The following is a 23,642-nucleotide window of genomic DNA, read 5'->3' on the forward strand; positions in this document are numbered from 1 at the left end:
AGTTGGATAGTTGCATTTAAATGATATACTCCGCCATCTTGCTGGTTTTGGTCGGGGGTTTGTTTTTTGTTGTTGTGTTCAAGGTTAGTCTTTGCCCCTCAATTTTTGGGTTCCCTCAGAACTTTTTGTCATAAGTCTGTGGGGAGAATAGATATTCATTAAAGGGATATAAATGAATAAAATCCTTTTTGAGGATTTGGAGTGTTTTAAATCAAAAAGGTCAGTGTGCATAGTGTTCACGCTTTGTGCCTGAGCACTATTAATATTTTTTTTTTTATGTATTGAATTTTTATGAAGAAGATGTTTTAAAATTTTAAGAGCGAAAGGGAAATATACACACATATATATATGACATATTTATTATATATCACCCCAAATAAATTTGTTGAATTCTTGTGACAGGTTTGCAACTCCTAGGTATGCGTGTTTGAAAGCTTGATTTCAAAGTTTGTCTCACAGAACACTGGCTAAACTGAAGACTGCTCCTTTGTATCACATGTAACCCTGTTCCTGTTAAGCTCATAACATCCATATATGCATTGTTTCATATGTTTTTATTTATACACGTTAGAGATGCTAATAAATTTTATTTTTAAAAGTGTTTAAGTTTGACAACTATCTTATTTCAGCTTTGGTCGTCCTATTTATTTATTTATTATTTTTTGAAGGATGGACGCTGCATGAGTTCAAAGCTCTCTATACCGGTTATCAGAGGAATCGGTAAAAAGGGGGGTTGTTATTTTTTGCGCTGGGAAGTCTGAAAAATCTGATTTTTTTTTTTACTCAACAGTAATATAAAAAGAAACAACATACATGCTAATATAAATCAAATACTTAAATTATTTTGTTAGAATATACTTTTATTCATTTTTTTTTACCACATTTGCTCGTTTTAGTAATAATTCCAATTTTAAATGCATTTTAATTTTACCTGTATTTCATGACGAGTAGTCCATATTAAAAATGGAAACAAAATTATAAATCTTTAACTATACAGAGACTAATTATTGTTTATGTAGTCACAATTTATTCAAAGCTGTTATTAAAGTCACACCTAAACTTATTTAAGTCCCATTGTAAATGATTAAAAACACACACACACAAAAATAATTTCTTATATTAATAGAAAATACTCTATTTTGTGTTTTTGTTTTATGAAATAAATTCCCTCTACCCTTCAACAAATAAATTATCCAAAAATATCCATGTGAATAAGATACGTTTGTAAACAAGATTTCGCATCTGTAGGGTTTTGGCTCTTTGGTTTTGCCGTAGATCTTCTCCTAAGTGTTTGATGGGTAATGTAGTGTAGCAGTAAAACCACGTGGGTTGTGGCGTTGCTGTGAAACTTACGGAAACATGGCGGGCTTAGAGCTGCTCTCTGATCAAGGATACCGCCTGGATGGAAGAAAAGCCACCGAACTACGGAAAGTTCAGGCCCGTATGGGAGTGTTTGCCCAGGCTGACGGGTCTGCTTATTTAGAGCAAGGAAACACCAAGGCTCTGGCTGTCGTCTACGGTCCGCACGAGGTAAGTACATCTGGAGAAGTGAATGGCACAGCAGAGCAGAGTAATTAAATAAATTCCCGTTATTTTAAAGAAATTACCTCTTGTTAGAAGGCCGTAACTTTAAAATGAAGGTTAAAAAATGTTTATTCGTAATAAAAAAAAAATAATCCAATCATATTTTCTGTTAAAAGATTGATTTTTTTTCTTACAGTTAGGCTTTACATGTGTAAAGACGGCTTCCCTCTAATTCAATTTATAGCATTTTTGTCATTTCATTTTCATTTAATTAAATCATGTGAGTCTAGGGAAAGGCCTATCAAAACAATAGTATTGTTGTTTTTATAGGCGGTACTATAAAAAACAACAGTACTGTTGTACTCTTGTAAACCAGTACTGATAGCCTAATTCTGATAGCCTATCAGAATTAGGCTATGGGAGTTTTGCTGTATTAAAATAGTTTTATTTTATAAATTCTAATACATTCTTATAAAATATCAAAAATTGGAACAAGACCTGTATGGTAACAATATGTTCTACATCTATTTATCCAGGATAAAGATATTTAGTTAGATGCTGTTACCCTCAGAAATGTAAATTATCAGCATATATGCCATAGTAATGTGGGGAGGAATGACGCACAACCCATTTAATATTAAGTTTATTTGTTGGGCAACTTTTAATTTATTTGAGATTTTCTCTAATCCACACAGCATCCAAAATATGCACTCAAAATCACCTGTACGTATACTCACCAACTTTAATATTAAAGTTGCAGAGAAACCACACCCTTCTCTGGGCATCAAGAAGATCCAAGGGTAATTGGGACTTGATATTTGATACTAACCCAGCATCTTACTGTTGGCATGGGTTATCTGTTCCAAAATAATTTTTTATTCATATTTGTTTGGGATTGTTTGGTAACATAATGATATACTCTGTGTGGGCAAGGGAACTGGTGTTTCTGCATTTCTTTAGTCCTTCCTGAATATTATAACCATCCCTAGGTTGATTTACCATACCTTTAATAGCTGGGCTTGAATTATTTGACATTATTGTCTGTGTCTGCCTCAGATGCGGGGCTCCAGAAGTCGGGCTCTTCACGATCGAGCAGTTATCAATTGCCAGTACAGTATGGCCACGTTCAGCACAGCTGAGAGGAAGAGGAGACCACACGGAGATCGCAAATCCACCGAGATGAGTCTCCACCTGAAGCAGACGTTTGAAGCTGCTGTGATGACCCAGCTCTTCCCGCGCTCTCAGATAGACATCTATGTGAAGGTAAATTAAAAACTGAAAGGTAAATTAAAAACTGAAGGTTTGCTAAGTCCCACCGACTGTGTTGCATTAAAAATATGTTTTCTCTTCCAGATTCTACAGTCAGATGGAGGGAACTACAGCGTATGTGTGAATGCAGCCACATTGGCAGTCATTGATGCAGGCATCCCCATGAGAGACTACGTCTGCGCCTGCACCGTAGGTTTTGTCGACGAGACTCCCCTTGCCGACCTTTGCTATGCTGAGGAGAGCGGAGGAGTGAGTTCTCTGGCTTTGGCGCTGCTGCCCCGAGGAGGACAGATTGCTCTCGTTCAGATGGACGCTCGACTTCATCAGGACCACCTGGAAACTCTGATTGAAGCCGCAATGACTGCTTGTAAATCTGTGAGCAAGGTGCTGGATGAGGTGGTGAGGCAGCACCTCCAAGAAGCGTCGGTGCTCTCCAGAGAGTAACATCTTCACTGGGATTCTGAAAGAAACTGTTTGCTTTCATTTATTTCATTAGAAGCGTTTCTTTATACTTTTGTACGTAAATAAGCCTAACAATGAAGATGTCAGTTGTTTGCTTCTTGTATATGAAATTTGAATAAATAATTTGTTTTATGAGATTGTTTAGATGGACAGGAACAAAATGGAAATAGGTATGAGAAGCAGTTAAAAATGCTGTAAATAAAATATATAGATCTATCTTGTAGTCATATTTTTGTCAGTTTATTTGCTCTCCCTCAAGCCAACAAAACCATTTCTGTGCCAATTTGCTGAGGCAAGAATTTATTTATTTTTTGCCTCTATCCTGTTAATCCAGAGGAGTTGTACTTTGTTGTTGAAGTTACAGAAACACAATAAATGTAATACCTTGTTCTTTCAGTGAAGCGTACATATTACTCTGAATTTACAAGGTTTTTGTTTTATTTTTATGAGCAAAATTAAATCGAGGTATGCAACTTTAAACAGTTGGATCGGCTTCCTAATATCAATTTAAATTGGGAGGGACTAAAAGGCTTCTAAACAATTAAATGGGAGCTACTTTTATTATTTTTTTTCTTTTCATTTTTCATTTAAAGATTACCTTTGTGTTATTTGTTCATTTTCAGTTTTATTTCGATGCATTTTGTTAGCGGAAGTCGGTCCGCAGTAAATACATTCCCACTAAAACAAGGAAATAGCACCGACTTTTAGCCAGCTGCTGCTCTGATGAAACCTCGCCTCTGCAGGTGAATGTCACCACTATTCTGAGGTAAGCTTTCGTATATTTGAAACGTTATAAGACACATCTTCGTCACCAAAAACAGATCCTTATTGAGGATGAATACGTGTTTCGGGAAATTTACAAACTCAGAAAACTTGCTTGGTAACTGGTTAGCATAAGGCTAATCACAGAAGAGCTGTCATGAATACTGTTGAGACAACAGTTTGATCAATGAATGAAAACTCAATATGTATGTTTGTTTTGGAGCGTGTGACAGTAATATATGCGATTATGTTCCACATTATAACTTCTTAAGATAAAGATTATTAAAGTGTATTTCTTAGTCGACGTGTATGTACGCTTCCTGCAGGACCCGGTGTAGGAAACGAGAAGATGGGACTGCTGTCTGATCCCAACAGGAGACGGGCTTTGATCAACCTTTTGACCCGCCTCAATGCTCCGATCTGGTGAGTGTCAGTCGCAACTGGGTCTTATTCAGCTTTGTTTTGTGTTTCATCATTTTAATAACATCCTTTATTTTTATAGGATCCAGACTGTCTTGTGATCTCTTTCTGTCGTCTAAAAGTTTTTAATGAAGTCCATGTGAAGCATAAGAATTAGATCCATCAACTAGTTTTATTTATAGAGCACTTTGCTTAGATAATTTGTTTAGATCTATATTACGCTTGAGGTCAAACAGTGTTAAGAAGTGCTGTCTTTGAGTAAAGGTTATATCTTTAGGTTAGCTGAAAGTTTTTAGTGTTAAGTTCCTCTAAAATTTTTGCTTAAATTTTCGAAATTAGAAATAGTCCTGTTGTTCTTAAACGGGACTACAGTTTTACATTTTGGCTCAGTTTTGTAAATAATTTTCCTTCTTCTCTTTCTGCATGCCAGTGCACTTTGCTACTTCGCCGGTGTGTGCTGGTTTATGGGGTTAGCGTTTGAGCCGTTCACGTTGCGAACATACATGTCGGAGAATGCCATGGGGTCCACCATGGTGGAGGAGCGCTTCCCTTCAGGAGAAAGAGCTCTGGCCACAGGCAAAGAGTTTGCTGCTCACAAGAAAAAAGTTGGGTATGTTTTTTTTTCCTTTTTTTTTTTTTTTTCTAATGTTTATCTTGTCTGTTGATTTAATTGAAAATCCCAACATGAGGTTGACATCTTTGCAGTGGGATGCCGGTGGATTGGCTGGTGAAAACGATGCAGGCTCAAGGGCTGGAGGTGTTCACCCAGAGCTTCTCTCGCACGCTGCCCTTTCCAGATGAAAATAAAGAGAGATATGTAAGTTTATTGCCACAGTTAATTTCCTACATTTGCACTCTCTTCTCTTTTTATTTCTCTCAAATATTGACTGACTGTACCGTTCTTAATAGATTGTGAAAGGTACAAATGTCTACGGGATCCTTCGCGCCCCTCGAGCTCCACGAACTGAAGCCCTGGTGCTCAGTGCTCCTTGCAGCCCCGGCGACAACAACAACCAGGCTGTGGGGCTGCTGCTGGGCTTGGCTCACTACTTCCGCAGTGAGTAGTGCACCTTCTGACTGTTCAGCGACAATCTGGAAAACCTTGAAAAGATTTGTCACTTAAATTCAGTGCCGACGACTCAAGTAATTCTTCTGTGGTTGCCAGGTCAGGTTTTTTGGGCCAAGGACATTATTTTCCTTGTGAACGAGCATGACTTGATTGGTATGCAGGCCTGGTTGGAGAGCTACCACCACACCAACACTACAGGTGATCATCCCGTCAAAATAAATAGCAGAGATCCTCGAGTAAGAGGAGCAAGTCACATGTACTTGATTTAGTCAAAAACAATGCATCTTGGTGCGTGTGTTTTTTTTTTTTTGTTTTTTTGTTTTTTTATATTCCAGGAATGGACTGGTCTCCATTACAAGGACGCGGTGGCTCAATCCAGGCTGCTCTGTCCTTGGAGCTCAGCAGTGACGTCATCACCAGTTTGGACATAATACTGGAAGGCCTCAATGGCCAGTTGCCAAACCTGGATTTGGCAAACCTCTTCTACGCTTTCTGCCAGAAGATAGGAGTCCTCTGCACCATCCAGGGCCGGGTAAAGGCCTGTAAACACATACAACGTTATCCGGTTAGCAGAGCTGAAGGATTATAGCTTTTTACTTTCATTTGCCGGTGCTTCCGTAGCTGCAGAGGAACGACTGGGACAGTGTGTCAGGCTACAGCCACGCCGTCCAGACCATGATGCTGATGGTAATGAAGCAGGCCAGCGGGCGGCCGTGGGGAGACCACGGTTTGTTCCTGCGCTACCACATAGAGGCGGCCACCATCAAGGGCATCAACAGCTTCCGCCAGTACAAGACGGACATCACCACCGTTGGCAGGTCAGAACCGCAGATTGCTGTTCTTTTTATTGTTTTATTTTTTTTTATCATAACCCTAAGTCATATTTTTCTTACATATGTCTGTTTATCAGATGTTCAGGCTTCAAGGATACAAAGCATTTTATGTGTTATTTTCTCCATTTTGTTCTCTAAAAGTTTATTAAACTGTATAAGTTTGACATTGTTGTTCAAAATGTAGCTTAAAATAATCACAAGAGTATTAAGGAAAATGTTGTACTACAGGTTTATGTGCATATCAAAAAAGTCTATATCATACAGAATAAACAAATTTTTGAATAACCTTGTAATATCAAACATTTTTCTTCCACTTGATTTTCCATTAATATGCTTGAATACAGCACACTGACCAACCACCTCATGCTCCTTAATCACTTGTTCCTTCTCCCTCAATGAAGGATAGCTATCAGGAATTATAAAGCCTTTTCACTGATTAAATGTTATTTTCTAAAACTTTGTCAATGAAATTTCAATTCATATCTGGAAATTTTAGCATTTCTGATGTCTTTTTTTTTTTTTTCTCCTTACATTTTAGACTCCTGGAAGGAATGTTTCGAAAACTGAATAATCTTCTGGAACGCCTTCACCAGTCCTACTTCTTCTACCTCATGCCATCACTTTCCCACTTTGTCTCTATTGGATACTATATGCCTGCCTTCGGCCTCCTCGCGGTCATCCTGCTGCTTCGTGTATCCTCTGATGATGATTTCACCTTTTTTTTTTTTTTTTTTTTTTGTTTTAGCTGAAGTCAGCGTAAAAAAAACATCTGCTATTACTGACTGAATCTTAGTTGTGCAATCTTTCCATTTCTCCTCCTTGACTTTAAGTCCAGGCGTTGGACCTTTGGGTGCAGCTTGTCAGTCCACCTGCCGTAGCAGCGGATGGAGTTGGTGACATCGCTCAGGTTAGAAATAAACACTGATAAATTGATGACAGACGAAGGCATTTTGTTCCTGCATATTCACCCATAAAATCCCCCCTGAGTGCAGCAGTCCAGCCCTGGGGTTCTGTCAGTGTTGACTCCTCTGGTGATCAGCCACCTGACCGGAGCGGCCCTGTACATCCTGCCAACCCGTTTCCAGGAGATCGCTGTCGAACACTTCCCGGTTTCAGAGACTGAAGCCGTCGTCCTCACAGCCATTGCTGTTTATACAGCAGGCCTGGCTCTGCCTCATAACACACACAGGTACCGAATGACACAACCTCTGACACTCGACTTTTTCATTTATGCTCAGTCTTTTTAACCAACAGTGTCCGGAACGACACTGTTGGCCACAAATTTAAAAGGGCAACAAAAAACAAAGGCCTATTTATGTAATCTTGAGTCCAACCAATATGTGGATACTTTGAAATATAAATAGAATCTGTCCTCTGTAATATTCATTTCTGATCATTTCGGACATGCAGGCAGGATTTGTATCATGATTTCGCTCCAGGTGAAGGACACAAGGAGTCAAATCTAGAGCTACTACAGTGTTAAGTTGCTATGTATTCTGGCAACAAACCGTATAGACTTCGATTTAAAATCCATCCATCATTCAATCAGTCATCTGATGTCATTCAAACATCGCAGCATAAGAACTGACCAACAATATGATTAAATAAATATTTAGGTTTGCCTGTGTTGTGGATTAGGATTAATTCTGATATTTTAGATTTGACTTTTTACCACTATGCTGACATCAATTATGGCCATGTTTCCTGTATCCCCAAACACTGAAAAAAACAAAAAAAAAACAAAAAAAACTTCTTCTGATCAGACTCTAATCATTGCTACATACTGCTCTACATGCTTAGCTGGATCAGTTGAGGTGATTTGGTCATGCCTCAAGTAAAAATGAATTTCCTTCCATATTGAAGCGGAGACAGCTGTCACTTTGGCAGTTTCTGTTGTGTTGCAGGTTGTTGTCGGGTGAGGGGACAGAGCAGGGCTGGAGGGTGCTGAAGCTCGTTGCCGTTCTGTACCTGGCCGTCCTACTGAGCTGCACAGCCCTCATTAACTTCTCCCTGGGCTTCATCCTGGCTCTCACCCTGGTGCCCGTCGCTGCTTTTGTTACACCCCACGTGCCAAAGTAATTCACCGACGGTCATTCTTTGGTCAACATTTGTGTCTCGCCAAAATAAATCCGAACTGTGATCAGATTTTTTCCACTCTCTCTCTTTCTCTTCAGAACTTTGTCAGCTGTCGTCCTGGTGATCCTCAGCCCAGCCTTCACGCTCCTCTTCTCTGTGTTTTTCTTCCAAGAGCTGGAGGAAATGCCTGTTAGCTTCCAGGACGGCTGGCTGTTGTACCTGTCGGTTATTTCGCAGGGAATCCTGGACCACTACTTGTACGGTTCTCTGGTATACCCGCTGATTGCCTTGATGGTTTATCCGTGCTGGCTGCTTTTCTGGAACATCCTCTTCTGGAAGTAGACTGCAGGTCTGCTGCAGGCTTCACACTTTGGGATGATCTCAGGTTTACTTTTTTTGGGGGGGGTGGAATGTGAAGAACATATGCTTAGATCCACTGGAGAGTTAAACGAGGACATTTACATTGCGAGAAACAAATGACTGTGTTTTTTTTTGTGTTTTTTTTTTTTGTTGGTTTGACATTTTTACTCCAAGTTTGTATTTCACCTTCCAGAGATTGCAGCCATTTTGTGGCCAACTAGAACATTTTAAGCGGTGCATAAAGTGGTTTGTACTTTACATAACTTTTAACAGTTGTAGGGGAGGGGGACATGTAATAGTGGACATAACTACAATTTTTCCTTTGGTAAGGAAAGTTGATTTCATTTTTAATACTTTGGTTTGTGGTACTTGAAGAAAAGACTGCACTGTTGTTTTTAAAAACTGCTTGAGGGACAGGATGGTAAAGATATTAGCCTGATAATTATTGTGACGCTATTAGTGGATAAGCTGTTAAGCGAGCTGCCACCGATATTTTTCTACTTGTTTTTGTCATTTTTGTTTAGTGAGACGTGTTTATTTCGTATTTATAACTCACAACGTTAAATATGTCTAAAACTGAATCTGTGTTGCGTTTGTTTCTGCTTTCATTTCACTTTTCAAGCTTTTAAAAATGTAAAGGTGTAAATTGTTATAGCGTCCGTCCAGCCTACACAGTCCTCTCTCCACAGCGGCTCTCTCTTCACGCTGGTGACTCCCTTCAGCATTTCCTGACCGTGTCTCGGTTCTCCATCCATTGGCATCGTGTTGAGATGCTCAAAGCACCTCAGCTGACTCCAGCCGATGCAGAGAAGCAGTGGCTCCGCAGGTGATGGAGATCTACACCACATCTGTTGGTTGGCTGAGGCCATTCAACCAACATTTCGACCACTTGCTGTCCGGGATCTCATTCTTTTGCTCTTGACCATTGATGGTCAGAATGTAGTGGAACAATAAATCAAGAGCTTAGATCAGCACAGATAGATCTGCATGAATGAGAAGAGCACAATCTTGAGTTGTTCCTGCGTACCTCTACTATTTATGTAGGCAGGGGTAGGAATTTATTTTGATGGTCAAAGTATACCAGCAAAGGCAGACTTGGGTGATGTCTTTTTGTAAAACTAGTAATGGGCTATTTGTGGTACTTAAGAAGACTAGAATGGAACGCTCCATGCCATAATTCAAAATTATTTAAAAGTTTTATTTAAAAGTTCCTGTCCCGACTTGATAAAGATGAACTGCAAAACAATTTTCTTACCTTATTTTAGTGATTCAAACTAAAGTGAAACTCTTGATTCGTTACACGGTGATAGATATCTAATTAACATTTCTTTTTTGATTATGGGGGAAAAGAACTTGGCGTACTGCTGACTTTTAAATTACATTTTATTTTAGGTTATACTTCACATGTTTTCATGGATGTCTTAGTTTATTCTTATTTGAGATATTTTATCTTGTTATATGTGTTTCAACTTTTAAGGATGTTTTTAGTCCAACCACCTGGACTTTGATGTTCGGTTCACGACCCTCTTGTCTTTTTTTTTTTGTTTTTTTTGTGTCTGAGGAACTGTGAAGATGCTTGCAGGAAACGACAAAGAACAGACAGACACTCGGGCAGATTCCTTCCTTTATATATATATATATATATAGATTATGCACTGAGACTGGATCTTTCCTCGCTTTCATAGCTCAGAGGAAATCAAGTACAATTAAACCACCATTTGAAATTTACATCACATTGTTAATGCATTTTAGTAAAAATATTACACTAAATACAACCCTGTACATGGCGCATGCTTTTTGTCTCTCGTTTCCGACAATGTTTTGGCATTAGTCCGTCGTCCTGCTGCAGACGACAGATGAACAGATTATCAGGCTATTGCACAAAGCATCTGATTCTGCCCTCGCTGCACGCGACGTTCCCTCGTTTTTGGCTGCAATCGGATGGAAAGAAACAACCTCACTCCCTTTCTCTGCTAAAATAAATATCAGGCTGTTTGCGCCACACACGCACTCACACACACACACACAGGCACCCACTCTAAAACAAATAGCAAAGATGTCTGGCCAAATGAGATGTATGTCATGGTGTCCATATTTAAACAGACAAAACTCTGTCAGCAGATCGAGCGGCGCCGCCTCGCTCCAGTCAGATGGTGATCAGTGCACTTTGTTTTCCCTCTGTGAGTATTTTTGCCAACAGGTGTGTTTCAGATCTAAACGGCTCGCTCTTGGCGTGTGTGTGTGTGTGTGCGTGTGTGTGTGTGTGTGTGCGTGTGTGTGTGTGTGTGGACGTGAGCGAGAAACGAAATCCAGGCGGCGATGACGATGACGGGCAGTCAGCTGCGGCTCAAGCCAGACTCTCTGCAATCCTCTCTCCGTCCTTTCTCCTTGGTGAGAGACAGAGAAGGGTGGTGACTGAGTGAGGGCGGCCGGTCAGACTGATTCAGCTGGACTCAGATGTGCGGGAGTACCTGCTGGATGCAGCTCTGCACGTCGGGTCTGGCGGTGGCGCAGATCTCGCAGCCCGGGCGAGACGGCTTGTTGATGAAGGTGCACGAGGGACAGGCCCACTCCGTCTGCTGCAAGTTGAAAAAAAGTTGAGATATTTTAGATCCCTCCATCGTGACACCAAACCCTTTAGTTTGCTCCGTCCGTGGCCTGTTCAGAACACCGAACGCCTCAGATACCTGCGTCTTGCTGGCCTTGTTGGAGTGATCGTTCAGCTGCAGCTTCTCAAAATCGAGGACGTCTTTGATGTCTCCTGCTTTGTTATTCCCTCCACCTGTTTCTGGTAAAAATAGATTAACGACAGAGAAATAATCAAAAACTTGAAAAGATGAAAGACGGCTATCTGAAGAACTATCTATTTGTTTTCATGAACAGGAATTTGCAACAAGGCATTGGTGACAGACAATAGAAGACCAAATGGTGACTTTTATTGCACTCACCCTGGTTGTTGTGCGGGAGCTTGGAGGGCAGAGTGCTGTAGCCCCTCCAGACCTGGGAGGTGAGGCTGCTTCCTGGCGGCAGCGCCGAAGCCATCAGGGAGTTCTCCAGGTCCTGCTGGAACAGCTGCCGTGTAACGCGAGCTTGTCTGGCAGAGATCAGGTAAAGGTACGCCGTGTCGCCGTCTTTCTGAACTCCGTAGGAAGCCAGTGACCGCGGATCAGAGCACAGGCACTGACCGATCACCCAGCGCTGCACGCGAGGATGGAAACCGTACTCTAGAAAGACCTGGAAGACCCACAGCTATGGACGTTTGCGGATAAAAGCCACCGGAAGCTTTGCCCGTTTCGCCAATCTCACAGTTTTCTCACCTGTTGTTTGAGTGTAGCTACAGACATGTAGGGAAAGACTATAACTGTGACGCAACAAGAAGAAGAGGCGTCCTCCACCACCACGGATAAACTGGAAAGAACACGGATCACGGCATAAGTCGAACTATAAGTGAAACGGACCGGGTCGACAGCCTACCCGCTTTAATCCTGACCTGATTTCTCCATCTGTGTAGTTTTTCTGGGACGGCTGTATCGTCAGCGTCGCTTTTTGTCGAGCCAGTGCGGACGCGTGCTGGGCGGCAGCCTGAATGTCGCCTGCCTCGATCACTTTGGAGAGCTCCGAACACAGCTCCTCTGAAAATCACAGGACAGGGTGACGCTTCCGGAGCCGGCCGCGAGCGCGGACACAAGTGTCGCAGAGCGGCAGACTCACCACAGAGCGTCAGAGAGGTCGAGCTCCTCTGATCCACCGCTGCGTCGGAGTCGTGTTTCCCGTCCGATTCGCAGGCGTTTATGTTTGCCACTGTCGGAGAGAGAGCAGTGAGAGGAGTCACTGTGCAACATCTCAATATGTGGTGGTTCACATACAGTTCAGGCCGCAGTTACTCAGAGGTTTTCTGATTTATTGTCATTCAAGTAAAATATTTAGTTCCTGAGAGGAAATCAGACGGATATATTTCAAAAGATAAAACCAGCTGAAAAATCAATTTAGAAAACAATAAATATTTTATTTAAATAATACATTTTCAATGATATTTTAATTCATGGATTTCTACCTGTGACATCTCACATTTAAAGATCTATTTGTAATAAAGTAATAAAGCTCAACAGGGATGAACAATTGTGCTCTACAGTAATCTCCCAGCATCTTCAACAGAAATGTCGAGGCTATAAAGAAGAGAAAAAAAATAAATAAATCATGAGTTTTGTTCAAACTGACCTCTGTGCGCCTCCCTCAGTGACGATATGACCACGGTGGACCAGGCCTCGGCCTCGCGGTCGCAGCGGAAGTTGAAGCGGATGCAGTCGTGAGGCGAAGCAGCGAGGCGCATCTCGTGGCAGCGAGAGGATTTGACCTCGTACTGCACCGAGCGCAGGTCAAACTCTGCAATGAACTGAAGGTAAGGACACATGCTGTGACAAAACGGCTTTTGCAAATGACTTTAGGCAAGTTAAGTGTGAGATCGAAACGTATCAAAAGCAAAGAGAATGTTGGTCTGGATTGATCAGATTATTTGTAGATGCATGTTAAGAGTGGATGATTGAACAAATGATTGCTCCTCTTCTCCAGTTTGTGATTGGGCTTTAATAAAAATATTTTTAAAAAAGCTTATGGATCTGCAGAGAAGTATGTATTTTTCAGTATTTCCAAAAACTTTTCTTTTCCCTCATACTCACGTTTGAGCATAAGTTAACGTGAACTAAAAAACTGCACGGTTCAACCTGTTGGTGGGAAGTGTACCCTTTGCAGTTTGCACAAGAAAAAATAGAAAGTATCCCCATTAGAATCTGTCAGAAATTGTGTAAATCCCCAGAGATTACTCTTTCAACATTATCCGTTTACACTCGCAGCTCTTTAGGGAACATAAGGTCACAGAGGCTTTGCCTCCCGCCAGAGAGAGAGAGAGAGAGAGAAGACGTCCGTGACTTCTTTGAAATGACTGAGGAAAAAAAAAAAAGTTATAGATGATCTAAAAGAAGCGGGGATCAAAGTAAAGCCATGCAAATCGGAAAGCGTCTCAATTGTCGGTGGGGAAAACGTCTCACTCGGAGATGAAAAGCAGATTTGGAGCCTGCGAGGGTTAAGGCGGACGTCATGTGGCGAACTTGGCAAACACGGGACAGATGTGGGAGTTGTGTTTGGATACAGTGAGCCAAGTGAAGTCTACATGTTGGCAGGGTGAAAACCTTAACGTAGCAATTTATTATCCTTAAAAGTGTATCGAATTCCTTCACGCTGATGTATGAGAAGTGCAGAAAAAGAGAGCAAACTTTAATTTGTGGTGGTTGTTTTGTTTTTTGTTTTTATCTAAGGTTATACTACTTTTTACTACTTTTAGTACTTTTTGAGAAAATCTTGAGATCTTTTTTTCTGTTCTCAAAAGGATCTTATTCAAAGACATTATAAACATTATAGCCAGAAAGTGAATCATTAAGTCCCTGAAGAGACGGAAAAGGTGGAGCTACCTTTCTTTGTACACAGTTTGTTTAGAGCTACACTGAAAGATTTCTACTCTGACGGCAACTCAGGGACTCCACAGTATCTTAATATTTCTCCCAGTGTGCTCCAAACTGTTTGTTTAGTTTTTTAATCAAATTTTGAGACTTTCTGTCTTAATTATTTTTTCAAAAAGTTGACATGCAGATTCTGTGATTTACAGTCCTTTTAATGAGAAAAAGTGTAAAAGTGACCCAACGTTTTTCTGGATGCAATATAACTACCAATCAGCTGGCTGAAATAGGCCTGACACTTTCCCTATTTGTCCAGAGAAAGCCAAATTTGTCTGACTGAAGCTATCTGGGGTCAGCGATGCACAAATACCAAAACCTGGAAAGCAGAATTCAATTTTCAATTCAATTAGGTTTATTTATATAGCACCATTTCATAACAAATGTATTTTCAGGGCACTTTATTAAGTCACTTCAACTAAATTGCACATACTTTTTAGTTGATCTTGGTTATAGAATACTTCATTAAGCTTAGTTTATTATTCAAATTAGTTTTAAAAGTTTTCTGTCAAAAGAAATCCAGCAGATTACGACGAGTCGTTGATTTGCTTGCATTGTGTCGTTACGTTCGCAATAATCCCTCACACCGAGCATGCATGGAGCGACAGTGGAGAGGAAAATTCCCCGTTAACAGGAGGAAACCTGCAGTAGAAGTTGGTTCAGTATGAGAGGCCATCTGCCAGGACCGACCGAGGCTTAAAGAAGACAGAGCAGATACACCAAAAAGAAACAAAAGAACTAATGTAGGAGAACTTTCTGGTAATGAAAGCAGGAGAGCGGCACATTTAATAGTTGGCAGCAGTAATTCGAAACACACGTCTGACTGTATTGATGTATGTTAGTAATTGAAGGGTAGGTTCCAGAAGGGCTCAAAAGAAAATGCAGTGATTAGAGTTACTATACAACATCTCAAAATGTGGTGGGTAGCATACAGCTCAGCCCGCATATTCACTATCTAAAATTTGTATGATTTCATTTGCCTGATTTCATAATTGTGAATGTAACTTTAGTAGTATAGTTGTGAAAGCAGGTCAAATATCGAATCCGCTTCTGAACTGCTCAAAGATGGCCTACACTGTCCAGGCCAACATTGCTATGAGGGATGTAGGAACATGGGTGCTTCCTCAACATCTGAGCGTTTAACAGCAGCTCTGCAGGTAAACAAACGAATATGCGGATGGAACCTCACCACACTGCGGTTTCCGCTCGTATCTCGCAATGCCAGGCGGAACTCTCCGGCCAGGTTCGGGTCCATGCTGAGCTGCAGCCGCAGAGAGTCGCTGCCCGCTCCAGGTAGGCACAGGGGTCTGATCCCGGAGTGGGACACCGAGACGCGGACTGACATCAGGACAGTGCTGCAGCATGCAGCCGGGCTGGGGCCGCTGCACGCAGGCTGCTGGGACGAGGCAGGCACCGGGGCTGGGAGAGCCCAGCTGCCCGAGCTAAGTGCCATGTTTCGGACACTGGGACCGGAGGAAGGGTCTTTGCTTCTGCCTGCTTCTGCTGTAGGGTCTACACGGTTCGGCCCGGTTTAAAGAGACGTGGTATGTTCACGGGTAGACTGTGGTTGTGTGTCTGCCTTGCACATTCTTCCATTTCTATCGAACCGAGCAGATGGGGAGCGAAAGAAAAACAAAACAGGAAGAAGAACAGCACGTCTGTTATTTACGTCCGGGGAGAAACAAAATCGCCAATCTGAAAATTATATAAAATAAAGACCATTACAGAATCCTGAGTATCTTCTTCATATAACTGTGTAATACAACAGCAGAGTGATTTCAGTCTTCATTTGAGCAACAGGAGAGTGTTCCTGTCCATAGCCACCACTTTATAATGAATTTTAGGAAACTTGGATAGTATTTACATTTAAAACATATATTTTATTGAGTTTAATCAAAAATAGACAGAAACATGTCGTGCTTGAAATGCATTGCTCTTATTGAACCTATATCCAAAACGAGTTTCACATCAAATTTCTGACATAATTTAGCTCTCTTTTTTTTATATTTTAATTTGTTGTGCTGTAATTAACTTATAAATTTATGTCTGTCTGTGTAAACGTTTTCAGACATGCAATTTATAGTCTTTGTATTGCTACGTTTATAAAGGAGTGTTAACTGTCGGTGTGTAATTTAATTCTGTATTTATTAATTGCTTATTTACACCACAATGTTTTTGTCCACCATGGCAAATGGCCTGTTCTTGTACAGCGTTTTATCTAGAGCAAATGACCCCAAAGTATTTCACACTGCATTCAATCATTTACCCATCCACAAACACATTCACACACTGATGGTGGTGTCAGACATCTTCAGCTGCCCTGAAGCAGTCTGACTGCACCTTCCCCATCAGGCCTTCTGACCACCACAATATAATTCACAGACACATAATGTTTTACTTATGAAATGGGTCATGAGTTAATTTTTTGTATATGACTAATTTAAAATATCTTTCCAATGCTGTTATGTTTAAGTAAATGCTATAACTGATTAAAAGAGTGGAATGCTCCTTTAACTGCTTAAGGTCAGGCATTAAAGTGCAGAAATTCAGCATATCCTCATTCCGTTTTTAATGTTGTGAAATGTAGCTTTCCATATTTACATTAGGAAATATTGAACAATCAGATAAACAGATCTGATTGAAAATACATTACTGATTAGTCTTGTCTTTCCAGATCAGAAACCAAAGTTAAAAAATAACAAAGGAAAAGAAGGCTGCTCACAACAGCTGATGTTTTTGTAGATTATCTAATAAAGGAATAAGTCAAAACAGCCACACCTAAAAGCACATCACCATGTTAATCTAACACCTATTGCTACAATTTATCATGTATCTTTAACAAGAAAACTGGTTTCACTTCCATTGAGCTGCTCAGGACATCAGGAGCCGTCCTGCTCAGACTGCATTGGTCAGCATCTCTGGTCAGAGAGGAAAAAATCACAGATATGTCTGTCCTGCAGGAGATCAGCTCCGATGTAAGAAATATGAAACAGATGGAGAACTTCGTCTTGTTCAGGCGAACCAACGAGATCAAGGAGGAGCTCAGACGGGTAAAACGTAGACACTATACATTTGCGATACGTGAATGGAAAAAACAATTAAAAATATTAACTGTCTTTCTGTTTTATTTATTTATTTATTTTATGTCTCAATTCACAGGGAGTAAGAAAGTCCTACAGAGAGGTGATTGATGTCTCCTGGGGTGACCCACACAGGGCAGGTGTGAAACCTCTTTCTTTTGTAAGACAGGTATGAGACAACTTACAACCAAGGTTTACACTTATTTCCTTGTTTTGTCCAAATAACTGTTAGCTGTCCTCTCCTGTAGGTTCTTGCAGCTTGTCTCTACCCTGAGCTTATGGATGGAGACAAGCTGATGGTAGATGTCAAGCAGAGGGCTCAGCGGCTGCTGGGAACATGTGCAGGAGGGAGTGTAGGTAAGACTTTTGCATTTGTCCAGTATGAGATTCACTATATTTGGAGGTAAAATCATGGATGGAGAAAGTAAATTGTGCTTCTCATTTGAGGAGATAGTATGTGGTTAAAGTTGCCAGTAATGATAATAATTGTGGAGGGTACAAATATTGGGTCAGCCTTATGACAGAAACATAACAGAAAAGAAGTAAGCTTCCATATCGCCACCAAAAATAATCTCAAAAAATGTTTTAATCTGATTTCTGTGAATTTGAAAGAACTTCTGTCACGTCTCCAGGTTCTTACTGTGCCACAGCAGGAATACCACAAATACTTCAGAGCATCTCCCAATACATTATGAGACGGGATGGAGGGGTTCCATGTCACCCTGAAAACATTTACATCAGCCCCGGCTCACAGTGGGCACTCACGGTAAACACACCGACACAGTTCATTCTGCATCTTCCTTCTGTTGGTTACCTGGTTAGCACAGCGTGTCACCTACTGGGCTCTTCAGAACATTTTAAAGGTCTTGGTGAATTCCGAGGCCTCACCCAGAACTGGAGTGCTGATCCCAGTGCCGTGCCACTCCACCACTATCATATCCCTAACGACGCTGGGAGCGGTGGCGGTTCCCTACTACCTCAGAGAGGAGCGGGGCTGGGCGCTGGAGATGGAGGAGCTGCAGCGAGCTCTGGACTCTGCAAAGGGAGTTTGCAACCCGGTCGCTCTGTATATGATCAACCCTGGAAACCCAGCTGGTAGCAAAATCTAGGCAGTATCAATATGATTTGTGTGTCCTGTCACTGGAATAAGATTTTTTATTTTTTTTCATGCCTGCAGGTTATGTTCAAAGCAGAAAATCCATTCAAGAGGTGATCCGTTTTGCTGCAGAGAAGAAGCTTTTTCTTCTAGCCGATGAGGTTAGTGAATCAAGAATTTTACAAAATATTCAAACACTGGACCTGTATAACGCAACTTCATCCTCCTCAGGTGTACCAGGACTGTGTTTATGGGAAGGAAAGTGAGTTTGTCTCTTATAAAAGAGCTCTGGCTGAGATTGGGGCTCCTCTGTCAGACTCAGTGGAATTAGCATCCTTCCACACGGCCTCGAAAGGCCTCATGGGAGAGTGAGTATTCAATCACACTGTCTGACACGTGTCTTTTTACCCAACACAAAAGCTCAACTTCAGAGAAATGAAAGTACTGAAGCATATATGTATTAGTGTAAGTATTACCTTTATATAAGTAGTAGTAAGTGGGTCAAGAATATAAAGAAAATAAAAACTAAAAAAAAAACATTCAACTTGCATTTCCTCTTTTTATGACGAGTTACAAACATTTACTCTCTTGGAGTGAGACACAAGTTCACTCTGCCCAGATGAATCTCGCTCCAAATATGGAAAGTGGCTGAACTGCCCCACTTGATGCTATATGTGATTGGCCACTCTAAGCCCACTTTAATCCTAAATCCAAGGTTGTTTTAAAGAAAATACATCTCTGTTAATAAGTTATTCCACTGACTTGACATTCAGGAACTCTTGGAAAAATGTTGCAAATCAATCTTACGCAAACAAGCCGAACAAATGAGTAACCAGAACAAAATGTATAGATCTGCAAAGCATATATGTGGAGTAAAGGACTTGAGATTTTCACTTTAATTAAAAAACAACCAGGAATGCGTTGCTTTATGACAGAAGTGTAATGTTGGCATATTCACAATAAGACATCTTGTGTGAATATGCAAACATTCAGAAGGTGAGAATACCAGTCTTTTTAAGTTACACATTCAATATATCATTACGTTTTGCAGGTCATATGGAAAAACTAACAAGTGGTAGAGAATGATTGAACTGTGATTTTTTTTAAGCACTTCATATAAGTCTGTTGTATTAGGTGCGGTCTGCGTACTGGCTACGTTGAGCTTGTGAACCTTGACCCTGCTGTAATGAAGCACATCAACAATCTATTCTCCACCAACTCCTGTCCCATTTTGGGACAGATTGCTCTGGATGTGATGGTGAATCCTCCACAACCAGGAGACCCCTCATACCCTCTCTATTTGAAGGTGAGACATTTTTATTTACCGTAACGACTGGGGGTACAAACAATTTGAGCTGTCGGGATGATCTTCGTTGTGCAGGAGACGCAGCACATCAGGGCCTCGTTAGCTCAAAACGTGAGGAGGGTGGAAGAAGTCATCAACAGCTTCCCAGATTTTAGCTGCCAACCACTGGAAGGAGGAGCATTTGCATTCCCAAGATTGTTTCTTCCACCCAAAGCCATTGAGAGAGCCAAGGTTTCAGAATAAATGCACATCGAGCAATATGATGCAACTCGTAATGTACTGCCAAAGGTTCTTGTGCGTTTTGGTTACGAGAGCGGATTTATTCGGATGTTTCAGGAGGCTGGACTGCAACCAGACACATTTTACTGCTTGAGACTTCTGGAGGAGGCCGGAGTGTTGTTTAGTCCTGGGACTGAGTATGGACAAAAGGAGGGCACCTACCACATCAGGTGAGACTCAAATTCTTAAACGTTTGACGAAATAATTAGCCTTTTTAAATGAACATAAAATGATTAAAGTTAACTTCACACAGCACAGGTATTCAACGCTCGCACTTGTCTTTGTAGATTTTGCATCATGACCCCCACAGACACCATGGAAGAAATACTGAGACGTTTGAGCGCCTTTCACGAACAGTTTATGAAGGAGTTTTCATGAAAACCAAAAAAAAGTCTCTTCTGATCTTGCAGTCAGTAAAAATAACAAAACTCATGACAAATTTCATGGCAGGAAATTGTATCGTTTTAATAAATCTGACAATGTTCACAATTTTAATGACCCGTCCTTACTCAGAGTAAAATCATACCCTACTTCCTTTAGAAAGCAATGAAGCATTTAGTATACAATGAAAAAGGTCAAAACTGTTTTTTCCTATCATTGTATGGATAGGAGTGATGGCGTTATGCATTTACAAAGAAAAAGTAGCACACAATTTCCATGGGATTTGAATTTGATGCAATCATTTTCACAAAAGTGCTTCCGAAATAAAAAATGCTTCATGATTTCGAAATTCGCCATGGAGTCAAACCTCACATGCAGAAAATATATAGTTTTTAATCTACTTCACTTTCTGTGCCAGACACCTCGACAAAAGGGTTTGACTCCGTGTTGTTCAGCAGCTCTACAAGTAAGGATATGAGGCTTCCATCTTGAGAAACGTTAGCGTTGCTGGGATTGTTGAAGTTGCGGTAGAGCATGGTCTGAATGGAGGTGCGAAGATCCCAGAGAAGATCCCATGTCTGAAGTGGGACCTCGCAGCGCACCAGAGAGCGGCCAGGAAAAGATACCTCCACCATGTCGCCGTTTACTGAAACAGCAGGGGGAAAAAAAGATGAAAACTTTAGTTCAAGTATGAAACAAGATCACCGTTTTTGATACCTACGAAAAAACATTTATTAAATTAGAATACGTATTCTGGTAAGCCTCATTTGTTATGTTTAAAAAGTACCTTTTAAAAAACAACCTTTAAAGCAGGTATTAAATGTATTTCATTAAACCAACGTTTCTCTATTAGAAGTTCTAAATGTTGCCATTTCATAAGCGGTCAGTAGAAAATCATAATCAAGAAATCAAGGCATGGAGATAATCTGTTAATCAATATCTGCATCTTTTTGCAAATCTGACTTTTGCGAATCTAATGTATTGAGACACACCTGTATGTGTGACTTGCAAACAGATTTGTTTAAAAGTTCTTGCCAATTTTAGAAGGTGAGGAAACATTTTTAATCAGTGGATGTCAGCCATCTTTAAAACACAACCAGAAAAATTGCATTTCCTGTGAAAATGCTGTAACCTTGGTAAGCTAGTTGAAGACAGAATAGAAGAGCAGAAACCTTAGAAGAAATTTAAGGTGAACAGCTGAAGTTTTTAATGGAGTTGCAAAGGCGAAATTAATAGAAGAGTTGAGTTTGCAGAGAACATGTAGAAAAGATTCAATTTACAACAGCAGAGGCAGAGAAGTTCCATAAGATTGGTTCTGTTGGCATGACGATACATTTTATGTGAGCTTTCAAAAGAATGATTAAGGGAGATTTCATTCCAACAATTTTGCCACGCTTGGACAAGAGTTTAAGGAAATGGCATGTAGGTTTAATTTTCCAAATAACACACACCCTTTGACAAAAAAGTCTTCAAGTCTAAAATGTATTAAGGAGAAAAACGATTGCAACAGTCGCCTCCAAATGCTCGTGCTTCCTGCATGCACCGCGACAAACACATTACCTGTCTCTGAAATGTCACAGTCAGTGAGCAGCAGCAGGGCAAGGGGGTGAACTGCAGAAGAGTCCCTGATGAAAACATTCCCGTTAGACTTGACCGCACTGAAAAAGGTCAGCCACCGACTGGGGAGGTCCTCTTTGCCTCTGCAACAGAAAGGGAGACAAAGTGAACATGACCATTATCCCACTCGGTGTCATTCTGTTGGGGAAAAGGTCTGGACATGATCAAACCTGTTCACTGAGGAGCGGTGAAGCAGCACCGGACCGCTGAGCGAGCGCAGAGCGAGATTATTGGGACGAAAGCGCCCCCCTTTGGTAACAATGCCTTTCTTTACCTTCAGAAAAAAAAAAGGGCAGTGATATTAGGTTGAGCCAGAATGTAAGCTACATAATGTTCACTGAGAGCAGAATAGTCTATCATTTAAATATTTTTTTCTTGGAAATCTTTAGCCATGCACAGTATGAAAGTGAAATGGACTAAACCTGCTTGTTGCTTTTTCAAAACCAACCTCGTAAGTTATTTTACACTTTCACACAGATTGCTAGGCAACATGGCATTAAGTGCTTTGTGACAAAAGCACACTGATATTTGATGGAGCTGGAATCAAACCCAACATTTTTCCAATTGCAGGATTATTTATCTTATTGCAGTTGCATAGAAGCACTAACAAAAGCCAGTATGCAGCATCGTATACCTGAACGAGGTTGGGATACAACCCAGCCAGCAGTACGGCCTTCAGCAGCTCGTCCTGGTTGCTGTGCTCATTGTAGATAGACGTCTGCCGCTGGCACTCACTGGCACGGGAAACCAGCTGCGCTTCCTGCAGGTTGTCACTGAACTGGGAGATGAGACCTGCCACGGGATGAAGCAAGAGCAGGATTTATGTCAAAGCGAAACTTTATTCCAAATTTCTGGAAAAGACTAATCTGAATGCGAGTGGCTCAGACAAACCATTGATAAATCGTAGACTGCCTCTAGACAGAGTGTATTTGTCCAAATAGTCATCTCTTTCCCTTCTAGCCCCCTCATGCTGGACTTTCCTCCAGCCCAGAATCGCTCGACTGAACACCAGATAGTCGCTATAGCTGGAGCCGCTCAGCTCCTCTTTGGCCTAGACAAACAAAGTACAATTAGTCAAGTCATAATTAAAATTGTGACTTTGATCATTTTCCCAAAATGCTCTGGTTTTCTTTTAAAAAGATTTGCTGAACATATTTTCTGATTATTAACAGACTTGAAAAATACACACAGGGACTCAAATAAACCCCTTGACCTATTGACCTTAGGTGTGTTAACAAATCCTCAATATTTGCATTATTAGATCCAAGTGCAGTCCCCAATACAGTTATGCCTAACAGACTTATTATGATGGGTTTCTTCAAAGCTGCTACTAAGGGGTTTAAATATTATGAAACATTTTGCATTTTGTAAACATGGTAGACTGAGCATCTAAATATAAAACTGAGATCCAGTGACGCACGTCACAATTTATAATTACTTTTGTCACTATTTTTGCATTAAAGTAAAACATTTTAAACTTTTCCAACAAAAATAAAATAACACATTTATTAAAAACAAACCAGGAAGGCTTCCGGTTTGAACGTCATCGTGATGGCCGCGCTGTGAACGAGCTCCCGAGAGAACCTAAGAAATTGAAAACC

General features: G+C 40.8%; 5 protein-coding genes across 6 annotated transcripts in view; 3 read left to right on the forward strand and 2 right to left on the reverse strand.

The window, feature by feature from the left end:
* The first annotated feature begins 1,252 nt into the window (after positions 1–1,252).
* Positions 1,253–3,651, forward strand: exosc4 (exosome component 4). The gene is made up of 3 exons (XM_007548714.2): positions 1,253–1,530; positions 2,581–2,787; positions 2,878–3,651. Exons 1-3 carry the CDS (start codon positions 1,360–1,362, stop codon positions 3,235–3,237), a joined length of 738 nt encoding a protein of 245 aa, XP_007548776.1. The 5' UTR covers positions 1,253–1,359; the 3' UTR covers positions 3,238–3,651.
* Positions 3,652–3,909: 258 nt separating this feature from the next.
* gpaa1 (glycosylphosphatidylinositol anchor attachment 1) lies at positions 3,910–9,353 on the forward strand. The gene is made up of 13 exons (XM_007548715.2): positions 3,910–4,021; positions 4,344–4,440; positions 4,868–5,047; positions 5,143–5,254; positions 5,347–5,494; positions 5,603–5,704; positions 5,842–6,038; positions 6,128–6,324; positions 6,878–7,031; positions 7,175–7,246; positions 7,332–7,528; positions 8,244–8,414; positions 8,514–9,353. The coding sequence occupies exons 2-13, from the start codon at positions 4,367–4,369 to the stop codon at positions 8,755–8,757; spliced, it is 1,848 nt and encodes a 615-aa protein (XP_007548777.1). The 5' UTR covers positions 3,910–4,021; positions 4,344–4,366; the 3' UTR covers positions 8,758–9,353.
* Positions 9,354–10,319: 966 nt separating this feature from the next.
* On the reverse strand, positions 10,320–15,964 carry LOC103135797 (ranBP-type and C3HC4-type zinc finger-containing protein 1). Of its 2 annotated transcripts, none has more exons than XM_016669791.1 (10): positions 15,472–15,964; positions 12,994–13,168; positions 12,487–12,576; positions 12,266–12,407; positions 12,093–12,183; positions 11,724–12,024; positions 11,463–11,563; positions 11,247–11,354; positions 11,045–11,162; positions 10,320–11,006 (listed from the first exon to the last, which is right to left on the reverse strand). In XM_016669791.1, exons 1-9 carry the CDS (start codon positions 15,733–15,735, stop codon positions 11,112–11,114), a joined length of 1,323 nt encoding a protein of 440 aa, XP_016525277.1. In that variant the 5' UTR covers positions 15,736–15,964; the 3' UTR covers positions 10,320–11,006; positions 11,045–11,111. The 2 variants fall into 2 exon arrangements, with proteins under 2 accessions (XP_016525277.1, XP_016525276.1); XM_016669790.1 differs by having other exon boundaries at positions 10,320–11,025; positions 11,064–11,162; positions 11,463–11,566.
* Positions 15,965–17,059: 1,095 nt separating this feature from the next.
* On the forward strand, positions 17,060–20,462 carry LOC103135798 (alanine aminotransferase 2). Its single transcript, XM_007548720.2, has 11 exons — positions 17,060–17,332; positions 17,442–17,531; positions 17,611–17,719; positions 17,995–18,128; positions 18,214–18,457; positions 18,540–18,619; positions 18,690–18,826; positions 19,593–19,764; positions 19,840–19,995; positions 20,101–20,213; positions 20,331–20,462. The coding sequence occupies exons 1-11, from the start codon at positions 17,228–17,230 to the stop codon at positions 20,419–20,421; spliced, it is 1,431 nt and encodes a 476-aa protein (XP_007548782.1). The 5' UTR covers positions 17,060–17,227; the 3' UTR covers positions 20,422–20,462.
* A 26-nt stretch (positions 20,463–20,488) lies between these two features.
* Positions 20,489–23,642, reverse strand: part of dhx30 (DEAH (Asp-Glu-Ala-His) box helicase 30) — an 8,136-nt gene continuing 4,982 nt past the window's right edge. The window contains exons 13-17 of the mRNA XM_016669654.1: positions 22,933–23,092; positions 22,676–22,833; positions 22,212–22,315; positions 21,985–22,124; positions 20,489–21,070 (exon numbers count right to left, since the gene is read on the reverse strand). Of these exons, the coding sequence (XP_016525140.1) occupies positions 20,817–21,070; positions 21,985–22,124; positions 22,212–22,315; positions 22,676–22,833; positions 22,933–23,092 (816 nt within the window). The 3' untranslated portion in view covers positions 20,489–20,816. The remainder of the gene's footprint in view (positions 21,071–21,984; positions 22,125–22,211; positions 22,316–22,675; positions 22,834–22,932; positions 23,093–23,642) is intronic.

This window comes from Poecilia formosa, unplaced genomic scaffold (assembly GCF_000485575.1).
Source record: "Poecilia formosa unplaced genomic scaffold, Poecilia_formosa-5.1.2 Scaffold27, whole genome shotgun sequence".
Lineage (NCBI taxonomy): Eukaryota > Metazoa > Chordata > Actinopteri > Cyprinodontiformes > Poeciliidae > Poecilia > Poecilia formosa.